Source organism: Harpia harpyja, chromosome Z, assembly GCF_026419915.1.
Source record: "Harpia harpyja isolate bHarHar1 chromosome Z, bHarHar1 primary haplotype, whole genome shotgun sequence".
NCBI lineage: Eukaryota > Metazoa > Chordata > Aves > Accipitriformes > Accipitridae > Harpia > Harpia harpyja.
The window spans coordinates 115,327,250-115,343,702 of NC_068969.1; the positions used below are offsets into that span (position 1 = coordinate 115,327,250).

General features: G+C 37.6%; 1 protein-coding gene across 2 annotated transcripts; it reads left to right on the forward strand.

Moving 5' to 3' along the window:
• Positions 1–136: 136 nt before the first annotated feature.
• LOC128137784 (uncharacterized) lies at positions 137–15,889 on the forward strand. 2 transcript variants are annotated; one of them, XM_052778978.1, is made up of 10 exons: positions 137–527; positions 5,927–6,013; positions 7,761–7,985; positions 9,838–10,044; positions 11,388–11,621; positions 12,402–12,555; positions 13,735–13,844; positions 13,989–14,102; positions 14,751–14,897; positions 15,548–15,889. In XM_052778978.1, exons 2-10 carry the CDS (start codon positions 5,936–5,938, stop codon positions 15,671–15,673), a joined length of 1,395 nt encoding a protein of 464 aa, XP_052634938.1. In that variant the 5' UTR covers positions 137–527; positions 5,927–5,935; the 3' UTR covers positions 15,674–15,889. The 2 variants fall into 2 exon arrangements, with proteins under 2 accessions (XP_052634938.1, XP_052634937.1); XM_052778977.1 differs by lacking the exon at positions 137–527 and adding an exon at positions 1,935–2,376.
• Positions 15,890–16,453: the final 564 nt, after the last annotated feature.

Genomic DNA, 16,453 nt, shown 5'->3' on the forward strand with positions numbered 1-16,453 from the left:
AGTCCTAAGCTCTGTTCCATTTTCCTTGTCTTTGATCTTAGCTTTAGAGAATATAAAATCCTTTGGTGGGCCTAAATAACCAGAGAAGTAATAGAATTTTTTTTTTCTTAGCATAATTGAATAGAATTAGTCTGTGAAAGCCACTGATAAGGACTGGAACTTGTGCAGGGGAGAGAGGAGTAGGACTTATCCCATTTGACAACAGCAAATTGAGAGAAAAAGAGAAAAGCTGTAAGTAGTAATTCAAGTTGCGAATTGAAATATATTGAGAGAACATTTTGAAAGAAGCCTTTGGTACCTGTTCCGAGGCTTACATAATGTAGCCCAGCATTTTATGCTGTCAGTAAACAAAATACGGCAACATGCCTTTCTAGTGAACTGTTTCCTTTTAATCTGGATATTTATAGGTATGCATGAGAAAGCAGGTACCTGAGCATGTACTGATTCTGAGAAATGAAATAGAGACCAGAAGAAAAAGTAGAAGGAAAGTTAGCTATGCATTTCTCCTATCTTCCTGTTAAGAACTGGTAAGTAGAGAGATGATAATAATAAATGACTTCATTTTATGACTGTCATGCCATCATGACAACATAGGTAGATCATAAGTAATACGTAATAATGTATTTTAGACAGATTTTATTGGTCTTTCTCAAATCCTGAGAGCTAGATCTGAAATCAGAGTACAGAAAATGAAATTACTCCTCTAGAAAACTTTCTTGTAGAAGCTTTTATAAAGCATTGCATTCCTGAGACATGAATGTACAAACCAACTGATACTGTGGGTGTAATCGTTGTCTGTATTAAGACAGTATCTGTTTGCCAGAGGTCATTTTATCAAAGGAATTCAGATGTGCAAGGAAACATGAGGATTTTTCCTGACATCACGCATGTCTGAGTGTGGATCACAATGAATTTGCTCTACTTTTGCACTACTCTGGATGCTGTGTGTAGGTAGTTACGCATAGTGTGCATATGCTGCATTGTTTGAGCTAGTACACCTCAGACTTTCAGCACAACTAGTGTGGCACTGCCTAAGCTATCACAGCTCTTCTCTTTCTGAAGGGGCTTGTACCTACATAGCTCGCAGTAGGAAGGTAGATTTATTCATCCAGGTGGATAGATACTCCTTTGGGTGCTGGTAGCACAAGCAAGGTGGACTTAAAGCAAGACTTGATGCCCTGAGAGTACTTGCAGGTTATACCACACTCCCCTTGTATCCTGCTTGCAGGGCTGCATAGGACAAATGTAAAGCACTCCCTGCTCCCTTAGAACTTGTCTTGATAGGGCAGAGATTTTTTGCTATGTAGAAAGTCTTTTTCATTAATTGCCCCTTGGAGAATCCTCATACCTATCCATATTTGTGAGTTTCCTCATTCTTCGGAGTTTTTTTTATTAGACTCCAGATATTTCTCCTTTATCAGTTTAATGTACTTTGGAGAATCTCAGCACAACCTTTTTTGGTTTTATGGCACACAGACCTAGGTAACAACTAAAAATATTGTTGACATTATTGAATATTCATATTTACTAACTTCATATTGGCCAGGTATGAAAGGCTTTGATCATGGATAAGGTCTACTGTGTGAGGTACTGTACTGCACAGGATAAAAGCACCGTAAGCATATGAAACTAAGCAACAAATAAGTGATACTTTCTAGCTGTAGACAATAGAAATTCAAATGAGAATAAAATAAAATAAACCCAAAACCAATAAAATACCATTAGTCAGTAAGTAGAGACAACTGGTTTCACATAAAAATAATTTTTTTAAATGCTACCAATATTTTACGGCTATTAAAGAGTATTTTAAAGAGGGATTTGATGCCTTATATATCAAGAGAAAAAAGTAACTTTTTGGCTGTCTACACTGGTCAGTTCTTGCAATTACAGCTGGAATTTAGGGTTTTTATGAGTTAGCATAAAGAAGTTGCCACTCAGAAAAAATAACGGAATACATAAATCAAGTACTAAACAAAAATAATTGCCATATCCAAGATGTCAATGATGTTCTTGTCCTTGAGGCTGGATCAGGGGAAAGGAATTTTATTGAACTACAATCTTCCGTGTGACAGTGGGAAAAACAAAAAGGGCAGGCAGAAAGACAGAGACCAGGATTTGGAGGAAATACTATAATAAAATAGCAGGACTAGATAGAAGGAAAGTCACTGTTTCTCAGTAAGTGACAAGAACTGTTTGCTAAGGATATACACAAGTATTTGTGATCCTATGTATTTGCATATACAGGAAATCTTTTATGAGGAGGGCACTTCCTGAATTACAGTGTATATATATATCAGTAAAACGGAGCTGAGGGAAGTAGAGGCTTTGATGAAGACAAGTATTGTGCTCTTAAATCTTGTGAAGGTCCTATCTGTGGTAAGACTACAGACGTGGCACGGTGGGAGGAAAATAGATGGGATTTTTGCTCTTTAAAGGCTTAATGAGAGAGTCCATTGTGATACTGGTCTTGAAATGGAATGACTGTATGCTGCAGTTATCTTTTCCTTTATAACAGTTCATTTGTGTTAGCAAATCTCTCTGCATCACTGTATTTGTACGGATACAAAAATGTGCTGATATAGGAAAACTTAGTTACAGGCTCCACATATCATGAAGCCTAACAGTGCTGCCAGTAGAGGGTTAATTTGGCTAGAGTTTATACCTGTTTTAGTCTGAAAAGGAGGATCTGAAAAACTGCAAATCCCATAGTCACTCATTATCAATGTATTAATTCTTTTCTTATGTATCTTTGACGCTGCCAGATCACTTGTATTTGTTTTCCAAGAGGTGCTTATGGATTCTCACATATATATATATCTATCTATATATATATATCTATCTGGAATTGTGAAACCCTTGAAAATCATAATGTGTATTTTCTTTCTTGTTGATCATGGATTCTGTGATCTACCATGGTTTTTAATTTTTGTGTCCTTACTCAAAATATTTGGTCAACTTTAGAGTTGGTAGGTCTCTCACCGTGCAGAGAGAATTGCTGTTCAAAGGGAAATGAGAAGAACTTTTCTTTAATTTTAATTGACCTGATCCTGCTGTTGCCAGTTGGAATGGCTGAGCTTTCACAGCTCTTTCAGAACAGAAAAGAAATTACTACTGAGGAGAGATGAGCTCTGTCTCATAAGGAAAAATAAGTGCTGCTTTAAGTTTAGACTTGCCAACTTAGGAAGAAAGGCTTTAAACCAGAATTAATGGGGACTGATGACAAAAGAATGTAAGTGTTACCAGTGGAAAGGTGACCAGAGGCATAGTAACTGTGGATATAGGGTTTTTATAAAAAGGATTGAAGCAATACGGAAAACAGGATAGTGAATATGTCTGCTTAACATTTAAGATGTCTATACTAGTGCAGGCTATATGGAAACTAAATGGAAGAATGTACAAGGTTCTATACAAAGTTGTGATTTAGGCAACATAAATGTTTACTTGGTGGGATACTTCATTTGTTAATGAATTAATACAGAAAAAAACTGGAGGTGGCTCCTGAAGAAAAGGGGAGGGAAGACATCTTTCTCTATGAATATTTACTTTTGTATTAAAGTCTAGAAGGATATAGAGGGAGATAATCTGTTAAAAGTATCTTTACAATAATTAAAGGAGAAAAAAGCCTGACTGCTATTATGTTGAGGACCTACCATTAAGACCACCAACCAAGAAGGATAAGATGGAAAGAACATTTTTGTAAACAACTGACAGAATAATTTGCCTTGAGGAGTTACTACTTAACCAAATATTTGTTGGTTAAAATAAATTGAATATGGAGTATCCAGGGTATTTTTAGACTAGGATGATGTCAGGTTTTATACAGAATGTGAAGGTTAATAGAAGAATTTTCTTACAAGGTTTTCAAGTTTTTTAGAATGGAAAAGAGGAAAAATAGAAAAAAGTAACTACAAGAAATTCAAAGATCTGTTTGCAAAATCCTCTGAAAAAAGTCTAGGAAAAAGGTGCTCGGAAGTTTGGCAGTTCATAAAAATACATATATTTAAGATATAGTTGCAGGATATCCTAGTATGGAACAGTTAAAATAAATGTAATATGTCTTGTAGACCTCAATGGTCTTCAAGAAGGAAGCATAACGGAAATAGCTAGAATTGTCCCTGAAGATGAGTCAGCTTGGACTTTTGTGCATTTTGGAAAGTCCAAAGCACAAAAATGAGAGACAAGGAGGAAGAGCTGTCAAAAATAATAAAATAACCCAAAAGTTCCTTATTGCTTATATAACCAACAAGTCCTTTACTGATATAAGGGAGGACCAAGGAAAATTTTGGTCCATGACCTCCCTGCAGAGAGTAATAAATGATGTCAGTGAAGGTGTAATGTTTACTTAAAACATCAATGGCGATAGGGGGTGGATAAAGCTCAGGTTACCACAGGGAAAACGTGATTGATAGCTCTTACGCAAGCTACTGGTGTCCAGTGGACTACACCTACCGGCATTAACACTAAGATCTTAGAGAAACGGCTGAAGCTATCGGTAATGTTTAGACCTCAGTGCAGTCCCATAATGGTCTAGAAATGGGACTAGCAAAGTAACCTTTAACAAAAAGTCAGCAAATGATACCAAAGAATTATAGGGCAGTAAGCTTAACCTCAGTTTCCTAGAAGTTCAGAAGTACCTAATCACACATGGAATATCTCAAGGAAATGGGAGGGGCAGAGGGGGGAAAGAGAGAAGTCGTTACAAACACTGTGTATTACACAAACCTAGTTTCCTTTTTATGACTGGGTAGCAACATTTAACACTTGTGTGCCTCAAAACAAGGAATCATAGTCTATATTAAGTTATTTTTAGGGAAGTGTGAAGATGGGTGGAAAACAGTACTTGGAGACAATGAAGTCTATTGCTATTCTTTATTTTCATAATGTAGTGGAGTTAGAGAAGATCCAGAGGAGAGTGACTGAAATGATCCTGGAGCTAGAACAGCTGCCTAATAGGGAGAGACTAAAAAGGCTTGGACCTTCAGCTTGGAGAGGGGAACGTGTTTGATGTTGCTCTAATCCCACAATACAGAAAGATAGGAGGCCTTAAAGGAGCTAGTAGGAGATCTGTTTAGGACTGTGAAGTGCTCTTTGTTTTAACCTGCAAGCAGTAAACTTAGGATGTCAGGGAGTATCAGCAGGTTCAGAAAAGACTTCGACAAAGTCATGGAGTTTTTCATAGAATGAAATCTAAAGGGAAGAGGCTGTTCCCTCTAGCATCTCTAATTCAACAGTTACGTATGCCTGTAAAGTATGAAAGGTGTAACCTGGAAACAGTAGCCAGGTTATGCTCTCCCTTATCATTTCCTAAAGTCCTGCTGGAGAAAAAACACTGGGCTGGATGTACTGTTGGTCTCAGCTAGTAGGACATTTACTGTGTAGTTAGATCCATTGCAGGAGGGTAACATATAACAGTTCTGTTGCAGCAAGAGTGATTTAGGCTTGCGAAAACCTTTTTAACAATAATAACATGTAAGCGGGGAAATGGGTTGCCAAAGAAGTTCTGGAACCTCAACTATTTTTGTGGTTGTAGAAGTAGATTACACAACCAGCCAAAACTGTAATTTAAATATGTTGGGTCCTTAGGATAGGTAAAGGAATTAGATGACCTCTGGCTTTTTTTCCCCAAGTATTTGATGGTTCAGACTCTATCTCATTGTCATGTTGTGTCTTAGGGGTCATGTGATACATGAGTAATGTTAAATCTGAATGTAGAAATTGTCAGACCTTTCTGTTGTAGTTTAGTGAAGAATAGTTTTTTGCATTGCGTCACATTTCTGCACAATGGTACTGCACTAAATGCCATTAGTGTTACTATGCAGAAGATGAGTCACTTCCCTGAGCTCTGTAACATAACTGAGCATATATCAGAATTAACATCCTTTTGTTTCAATGTTTTTCTTGTCTTCTGTGTACTAATCTATTTTAGCTTTACTAAATGGATAACCAGGCATTTGAAATGCATGGAGAGAGCATACAAAGTTCTTCAAAAGGAGAAGAGTGCCCAAAGAAAGAGGTACCAGTCATTTTCTTTTACAGTGCTAGCAAAACAGTATTAAAAGTCAGTCTGAAGATTAAACCCTTATTTTGCAACACAACCTAATCCTATACTATTAAGAAGGTCCTGAGGAAAATAAAAGCTGTAAAGGGCTTCAGTTGCTAAGGTCCGAAAATGCATAGTTCCATGTGCACTAGCTAGGATCTGAACTATGAGACATAATTGCCTGGCCCCACTTAAGTTAATAGCTGAATTCTTTATCCTCTGACTACTGGACAAAGTAATTATCTTTGGAGGATTCCCCATAGATTTTAACAGAAAGCGCTACTTAAAAGCTCATCTTGTGGTAATGGTTAGTATCTCTACTGAGTTACACATTAGAGTACTGTTTCATCTTTTTTTTTTTTGCCCTTGAGAAAAGTAATTCTCTGTAATTTTCCCATTAAAGTTTTTGCTTCTCAGGATTTGAATTAACTTCATGCAATAACAGTTGGCGTATCGCTCATCAGCCACTATATTTGTTTGCAGTCAGTACAGTGCTGCTTCTTGGCTATAAATATACCAAGGCTAGTGATTTCCTCACAGCACAACTCACTCCACACGGTTGTGCTGAGGTTGAATGTTCTGTATTAGTTATTATTATGTAATATGTACAGCATTCTTTTGACTTTAAAAATAATTATTGAATGGGTGCCACTGCTGTGAAAATGCTGTAAATTAAAGGTCCTTCAAATCTGGAAAATGGGGATTTCAAATGCATTTGACTATAAAGCCTTGTTCTCTGATGAGACTTTGTTGTCTGAGTCCTACTGTTGTGATATTTGATTGAACACAAACTTTAAAAAGGGAGTCATTTGAACTGAAGAAAAGATATTACTGAATAGAATAGGGTGATATTTTGAGCACTTTTCTGCTGCCAAGAGAAATGTATTTGTAAAGAGCTTTTGTCAAATAGATCAATGAAAAAGGTCATTTTGTTAAAATCAGCAAGTAATCTTAAATTTTTTCATTTCTGATTGTCTAGCTTAAGTGATCAACATTCATACCTCATTTTCAGGCACTTACCATGTGAAAAATCAGGCTTTTAAAGGTAGATCAAACTGTGCACCCAGAATCAGTAGAGTTTTAAAATTTGGGCCGGAGAATGCAGTCTCTATTGGTCTGAAGCTGCAACTTCAGCAGCAAAAATGTTTAAGGGACAGGAAACACTGAATATCCTCACCAAGGTGATGCTTCACGGTGCCAGAAGTGCCTTGGCCTTCTATAAAGAATTTGTGTGCTTCTGTGTGCCCAGCTGCTTCTCCCCTTCACCCTTCTCCAGAGGTCTGAATGTCCACAAAGGAAATTTTCAGTAAAGAAATGATGCCCAGAGCAGTTCGTACAGATGAAATTTCCCCATTCTGGCCTGTCTTCTTTACTGACAGGGAGCTGGGCCATGTGAGATGTGACATAAAGCAGAGGCAGCGTTTCTGCCCCAGAGATGAAGGTTTGCCATGAGTTGATGCTGCAGGTCTTCAGCGTTTTGTGATATAGATTAGAAACAGCAATGAAAAAATCTTTAAGCATTTGTATAACCCCTAAGACAGCAACAATCTGATAACATACTCTATAAGGTTTCCCTATAATGGGCCCAGTAATTTGGCTATACCTGTGTTTCTGAAAGGCATACTGTTTTGATTACAAAAGAACTATCACAAACTTTCTTCTGTGTGTTAGATCTAATAAAGCTTTCTTTTTTGTTTGGGGGTCTTTTTATTAATTTCAGGAAAGAAAGGGCAGCTGGTCCCTAATGAAGGTCTTTCTAGTTTGTCTATTGGCCTGTATTATCACCACCACAATAGGAGTGCTGGCCCTGTCCTTGGTCTCTGTAAAAAACACTGCCTTTATGAAAGAGACGGGTGTTACAGACAATGGTGCAACTTCCCCAAAACCAGGTGAAAAAAGTGTGGATATCAAATACCAGTTCCTGAATCATCTGGGGAAATCAAAGGTAAATTGTTCATCTCGTGCAATAATATTCTAGCATCAAATATAGAAGTTCAATGAATTAATTTCACCTAACTATTTTTTAAGCATTAGGTGATCAGCCTAAAGCTGTTATCCAGACTTCTTTTATAATCCATGGGGAGAGACACAAACTTCCTGACAGTGTTTCACTCCAATTCATAACAGATGTTGGAAGTGGTATGGATCTCTGGAGTGCCTCTTGGAGAGCTAAATAATTGCTCCAACAAATCAGGCTTGCAAGACAAGGCAACCATTTTATGTGTGATTCTGAAATTACACAGTATGAAATTCTGAGAAACAAAACCAGAAAGAACAAATTTTAATTTAAGCTGAGTAGCACACTAAGCTTTTTGTTCTTAGGACTGGATTCAAACAAATTATGTTGCAAGAAGAAAAATGAACTCCATGATCTTGTTTCAGTGAGTGTCCTGGTTTCAGCTGGGATAGAGTTAACTGTCTTCCTAGTAGCTGGTACAGTGCTGTGTTTTGGGTTCAGTATGAGAAGAATGTTGATAACACACTGATGTTTTCATCAGTGCTAAGTTGTTGCTAAGTAATGTTTAGATTAAGTCAAGGATTTTTCAGCTTCTCATGCCCAGCCAGCAAGGAGGCTGGAGGGGCACAACAAGTTGGGAGGGGACACAGCCAGGGCAGCTGACCCAAACTGGCCACAGGGGTATTCCGTGCCATATGGCATCATGCCCAGCATAGAAACTGGGGGGAGTGGGGCTGGGGGGATCGCCGCTCGGGAACTAACTGGGCATCGGTCGGCAAGTGGTGAGCAATTGCATTGTGCATCACTTGTATATTCCAATCCTTTTATTATTATTATTGTCATTTTCATATTGTTATTATTATCATTGTTAGTTTCTTCCTTTCTATTCTATTAAACTGTTCTCATCTCAACCCACAAGTTTTACTTTTTTTTTTTTTTTCCGATTCTCTCCCCCATCCCACTGGGTGGGGAGGAGGGTGTGAGTGAGCGGCTACATGGTGCTTAGCTGCTGGCTGGGGTTAAACCACGACAGTGAGCTAAAATTAATTGACAATGTAAGGAAGCCCTAGGAATTATGTAGTTTTTGTTTAGGTGTATTTTGATACTTATAGAAATGTATCCTTTGAGCAATTAAAGACATACGCCTTCCTCTAAATATATCTTTATATAAAAAATAATTCCTGATTAATTTTTGCTTTTCAGCAAAAGAGGGAAAAGGATAGATTAGGTAGTAGGGCACTTTAAACTGACAACAGCCATTCTGGTACTTTTTCATGTTAGATTTAACTATGTAATTAATTTTTAAACAAAAAGTGTTTTTAAGAATGCAAACAAAAGTATTTAAGAGGAGAGCAACCCTTTTAATATGCCCTTCATCAGTGCAAGATGATTCTTTCCTGGACAAAACATGTTCTAGAGGCAGTACAAATATTGGGAAAGGATATTTTCAGGTGCAAATAGTTTGCAACCATAGAAATTCAGGAAAATGTCTTGCTCAGGAAATGTTCTAAATGTTTTGAATCTAAAAGTTTAAGCATATGGGTAACTGATTTCCCCAAATCAAAGTCCAGAATGACGTAAAAAGAGGAGCAGATAATTTTGTTCTTGATATCACTGTTTTTCTCTCGTTTATAGAAATGATACTATTACATCATGACATGAGAAAGTATATAAATGATTGTGAAAAGTGACTAAAATACATAAAGAGAGAATCCTCACTGAGCAAAAGGACAGGTCCCTTCAGTATTGCCCAGACCAAGAATTTTCTGAAATATTTTTGGATTCTTTGGTCACCACCGTCCACAGTTAATACAATTCTCCACTCTCACTAACTTTACAGGTACATAACTACCCAGGCGGTGAAATTCAGTGGGCAAGATTCAGGAAGGATGTAAATGAATATCAAAGTGTTGAAGAAATGGAATTTGGAAAAAGTATCAATAAACATGGCTCCAGAATGACTTTTGGAACCTTACGGATCAAAAGCAAAGGGCTTCGGGCTCCCCACTGGCATTTTAATGCCAATGAACACGGCTACCTGCTGCAGGTATTATCTGATTATTTCAGCTTTCCCAGTTGTTTTGCAGTTTAAAGCATTATGTGTATATAGAAGATGTACACATGTAAAAAAAAATTACATATACATTATATACAAATGTTAACAGGTATTAAAAGCAGAATTACCATTAATTGATGTATGACATTAGTTTTCTTGCTTGAAATAAAATTTTCACATGGAGATGGTTGAAATAGGCTGTTGAATGTTGTTACTTGCAAGAGGACCAAACACCTGTAGCTGCCAATGAAGTATAAAAACAGAAGTCAGAGGAGACTTTGGATACCTGAAAGTTACAGAATTTTATGTACTTATCCAAGTGCTTACAATGATTAAAGTAATTATATTAGAGAACCATTGCAGAATCACAGAGATGAAGGACTGTTAAGGTTCTTAGGAAAGCCTCTGGCTCCATCCCCTGTATTGATGCAGGATAAGAGTACCTAAAGCATATTTGATACTTTTGTTCAGTTTTTAAAAATTTTCAACAAAGGAGCTATTATAAAATCAAAAAGTAGTTGTCTCCCATGTTTCATCACAGAAACCATTAGAATGTTTGTGCTGGTACGAAACCCACATTTTTTTTTATTGCAAAAAAAAAAAAATCCTAATTTCTCCTTGTTTATCTCCATTGGCTGTAGAGACCCTCAGATCAGCTTGCTTTCTCACAACTTTTTGTATGTGGAAGACACTTTTATTCCCATACAGTCTTCTCTTTCCTAGACCGAATACCCCTTCCTTCCCCCCTCCCCCCCCAAATAAATCTTCTTTGTAAATGTTTGCCCTATCTCACCTGACCGTCAAATTTCAAATCTGTAAAAATGAAGAACATGAGATAAATAGAAAGTCACCATAAGGAATTCAAGGTGGCATATTAATTTGAAAACAAAATGATCTTTCTTTGGAAGCATAGGTACTTAGATCTCAGTTATTAATTTATTTCTAAGCATAATTATTCGTATTTTGATCAGCATAGAACTGAACAGCTCCAACTGGATGGGTGATCCTCCTTGGAGTAAGGCATTCCACAAACACCTGGTCCTCTCTCCAGCAGTTTTTGGTCAAAGATGACTCCTTTATAGCTGTTCACAGCTTCTTTAATAAGAAATGGTTTGACTGTGAGCAATGTGTATTTGTCATGTGTTCCTTAAACCTTCTAAAATTTTGTCATTTAAAATGCTATTCTGGACTTAAGTTCACAAAGGCTTGTTAGAGAGTGCATCAGGTCCTGTTTTTTCCTAACAGCCTTCAGGTTATTTGAATTATTGATTTGCCACATATGGATTAAATGAGAAAATTTTCGTTATGATTGTTAAGTTCTGATTATGTTACAGGGTACTGCCTGGATTGGAGTAATTGGTGCAGATGACAGCGTGGTTACCACATACAATGTCACGGCTGGTCAAGTGATCTTCTTCCCTAGAAACACTGTGCATTGGATAAAGAATGTAGGATCAGAAGACTGTGTGTTCTTGCTGTTTTTTACAACACATGAAGAACTTCAGACCTTGGATGTAGATGATGCATTTTTCTCTACCCCAGAGGATATAGTAGCTAGAGCATTAAAGGTCTGTATGATAGGATAGCCAGCCTCTATCTAGTTGTCTACATGTTAACATGGCAGTCCAGGCTCTCTCTCTCTATTTTCTGGAGACGATCCTCCCTACCTCAGTTGTTCTTTTTAGTCCCATCAGTGCGGAAGGGTGTACACATGTCCTTTGTGTAACACTGTGCCACCCTGTGTTTCTTTATACACAAGGAGAAATAAATGATGATGCTCTCTCCAAGAAACTTTTTCTCCTCCACTCTTCACATTTATCCCCAGTTCACAGAGGGCCCTCCATATTTCCAAAGGTGTAAGGGAAAACAACGTAGTGAAGCCCCAAGTTAATTTCCCAATAGCCCCTTGATGAATTCTGTGGTATGAGAAGATCTCGTAGGAAACTATAGATAAGTCCATCTTCTTGTTAAAACAGATCTTACTTGAACTGACTAGTTGGCAATGTCCCATGAGCAAGAATATGGCCACAGAGTTTCTGCTGAGTCTGAGCAATCTGCATGTTCAAACCACAGAATTGTGATAGACCTTCCCACCCTGAAACAGTTTGATGGGAGATGGATCGAGTTTCCCTTCTGCTCCAAATCTCTGTGGTAACTGAAAAGGAAGGGCAAAACAAAGGAGCATAATAGAGTATTGACAGGGTGAGGCAATTAAAGAGATGTGGTATGTCCACAAGGCAGAATGTCTACCACCAGGTACTAAGGTGGGATATTCAATGAAGCAAAATTTTAAATCCACAGTTTGCTGTGTGTCTCTGTCAGCTTAACATGCATTGTGTGTTCCGCAGCCACAAGGTGGAGTTAACTTCATCAGAACATTCAAGAAACAAGTAGAAGATCAAGCAATTAACCTCCCACCAAACTTAAATGAGCTTGTACAAAATGCTACATATGTGCAGTCTCCGGACAAACTTGTATGGCAGTACTTCTACGATCTCAAAGGTATACATCTAGGAACTTTGTATGTAAGAGCTCTCTGTGTTTCTAGAGGGGGAGAGGAGTGGATCCGTAGTCGATTCACTGAAACAGGAGTTAAAAAGTAGATAGATAAATGATAAGAATTTAAGGAGATAAAATGAAAAATGCATTGGTAATACATCTAATTACTGCCCTTTGAAGATGTATAACCTGATTCTTATCTCAAAGTGGTTTACCCTTTTGATTTTAATGTTTCTATCTGCAATAGTAGATATGAAAGCAGAATGCCAGTAAGCAGCAGGGCATGAACTAAATACTTCCCAGCTCAAGCTTCTCTACTTACATCTATAACCAGGACTGGTGTGTTCCCTGCTACAGTTACGTTAAGCAATAACCTAAACTTTTGATTCAGAAATTAAAACCTAATAGGCGAGGAAGCCCTGCAGCAGATTAGCTGGAGAGTGACTGGTGCTGAGCTTCTTGGAATATCTTGCATCTGCATAAGAAACATCAGTGAATAAACACCTTAACAGATACCTAATTATGTCCTGCCTTTTCTTTTACAAATATAACTTCATAAACAGCATTGAACCATATTCACTGTTTGATTTATCAACAATTGTATTAAACGTCCCTCTGTATAGCCTAGATCTAGTGATTATCAGTGAGCACTTAATAAACATAGATGGCAAAACTTAATTCCAAGTAGTAGAGTCTATTCAAAAAGCTATAAAAAGCAAATATAGGTCAGAGCTCCACACACAGCTGATAGAGGTCATGAGAAATAGATGTGTGACAAAAATCTTCACACTTGGACCAAAATGTTCTTCTGCATTGGCAGTACTTTACAAAATATTGTGATACACAATCTGTGCCATAAAGGTTAATATGAATTAATATACTGAAAGTTAGCATGTTCTTTAAGTGTATTGTTATTGATAGCAATTTGGGATGGAAAAAAATCTAGTCAGAGCTTTTCATTATGATTATCTGACTACAGAAAAATACGGTAAAGGAGATTGCATAGTGTCTAGTGCATGAAGGATAGAGAAGCTAAATGGGCTTTCTTTTTGGTTCCAGAGCCTCATAAGATTCGAGGCTTCAAGTTTAGTACGTAATAATAACTTGAAGTTGGCCAATATACTAATAAACAATGTTAACCAAACCTTGTTAGAAATGCTCATTTAGCTGTCTTTATTTTAGGGTCAGCAAAATATCCTTTTCCAGGAGGAATCTTCCAGTGGGCTCGCTACCGCATAAATGGCACTGGACTAAATGAAACAGAAAAAATTTTTAGTGAGTCACTGAACAAGGTACGTGCTTTTAATTGGATACCGTAGATTTATAAACATAAGGCATAGTATGCAGTTTCTGTGGGTTCATCACTGCTTTGTCATGTATAACAGGGATATAACAAACTTGGACAGTTTTCTGAACATTTTTGTTCTGCTTTTCAGCATGAAAATACCCTTACCTTAGCAACTCTCAGGATATTCAGCAATGGACTGGGGCAGCCTCACTTCCACTTCAATGCTAACGAGATGGGTTATGTCATTAGCGGCTGTGGACAGGTAATTTGTTACATGGGTGAGGGATAAGTCAGTGGAGTTTTGGCTGTAAAACAATTACAGAGCTAATAACTGACTCCCAGCCCTGATTAATAACACTACAATTAGCAGTATTACAAAACTTTCAGTGTCCACACTTTCCTTCTCCATATAAAATTTTGATCTCAGTTACATTTGTGGAAGCTTGTCTAGCCAAAGTGGAGTTATACAAAGAGCAGAATTTGTCCATCTTGTTAAGTTGTTCAGCTAAATCACGCATGCTCATTACAGGAATTGCCACTCTCCTGAAAGCTGGGAGTACAAAATAAAAAAGCAATACTTTTGATTTAGCACCTCTGAGGAACAGATAAATAGAAAAAAATTTAGTGAGTATTAAGGTTTAGAGTACAAGATTTTATTATGTTTTTCACTCAGTGCAAATTTGAAGTGCAAAGATAATTGAGATGGAATGATGAGACTCCATAACGTAAGGACTTACCATGTTCTTACTCAGGAATTTGCCTAGGACCCCTCTACCTTTCTGGATTCTCAGTGAAAGCACCGATGCTACACTAGCTGATTTCAGTGCAGTGCTGGGACTGTCACTGTGTATTTATCCAGTAACAGCACACTGAAAATTGTTGTTGAATATTGCTGCTTTACTTGCAATAGGCTGGAGTTATTCTCTCTGGAGTCACTGCCAACTTCAACATTGGCATTGGAGATGTCATATTTTTCCCTGTTGGAACCCAACATTATATCAAGAGCTTATGTGATGAGGATTTGCTTTTGATTCTAGCCTACAATACAGGAAACCAGGTGAGAATTCATACGGGCAAGGGGAGAAAAAAATGTTCAACTATGTTTTTCTCATGCACGTAAGCTTTATGCTTCATGCTTCAGTGCACACCTTTCAAAAGACATTCTAAGAATATGTCAAGTACACTGACAGTTAAAATTCCCTTCTGGTATGAGTGGTTGGCATGCAACACATATCACTCTGTACTGGAAACAGGAGGTGGGAAAGACAAAAAAGAGGTCCGTGGTAGGGTGTGACATGCTCCCATGTGTGTGTATGCATGTGCGTGTGTGCATGTGTGTATAAGAGAGGTGGAATTCAGATCGTGTTTGTGCATGAGGTACTGCTGGTGTTTAAGAGATGGAGCTTGTCCTTGGGTGGACTGGGCAGGATCTTTACAACCTGAGCACCCATAAAAGGCAGAGATCTCTGTAAGCCTTAAACAAGTCTATATCCTAAGAGCCAGGGCAAGGGTGTATTTATTTAAGGTTACACGTATCCAGTGATCTTAATAGCCCAGTGTAAGACTTGTCATTAGTTATATACTTTTATATTAATTCATTTTCATCTTGGATTTGAAATGCACTTTAATATTCCATATTATTAATATTGTAAAAATGATCAGGTAGCTGTGATTATTCTTCTTAAAATATTGTCTTTTTCTTCATAGCTGGAAACTCTTCGAATGAATGACTACTTCCATGGAACGGCAGACCATATCCTTGCTCAGCTTTTTTGGAAGGAACAGGCTGAGTTTAAGAAGTTCCCAACGCCTGCCAAAAAATCAGGCAAATAACCTCTCTTAGCAGTTAATGGTTCCAAGGACTCTTTCACGATCACCATGTTTCTACCAGTATTTTTTGGTACCTTTCTTGCTATTTATTCAGACGAGATGTTCAGAAAAAAAGAATAACTTGGGGTTATTCATTATAAAAAGTTATTTTCTTTCTGTATTTTTATAATGTTTTATTTATAGTGCAATGTAATTTGATTAGTTGTATATTAAAGTAATTTCTACCATTACAATTGCCTTTTGCTCTGTATAATATCCATTATCCCACCGTATCTCTTCCCTCACACTACTGAAGTTTACATTGATTTTCTGTCATGTAGACAGTGCTCTTATCTAGCAGTGTCTATACACAAATGCAGCGCCTATACACAAACCAAGACTTGTGTTATAAGCCCCGCATCTAACAGTGATGGCAGGAATGAGCTCGCCATATGTTCAGGTCATGTTCACTCTCCTTCCCCTAACTGCACTCCTCTCAGTGGGGCACTGTGTTAGAATTTAGGACAACTAACTCCTTTTCCTGACTTTGCCACCAAACTGCTATCTGATTTTGGAAGAAACATTTGAGGCTAGATTCTCAGCAGAAGGTAGACTCAGTAGCGGATAAGCTCTGTGTTAGGCACCTGTACTTCCCACGCAAAAGGTGGGGAGAGATAAGCCCCAAAAAACTGGGCCAAAAAGAAGCAAAGATGATTTCCCAGACTGGCATTTATGCCATTTTATTGTGACCCTCAGGTTCCTGTTCCTTCTTGCATAAATATTTAATTACAGTCAACTGGATGG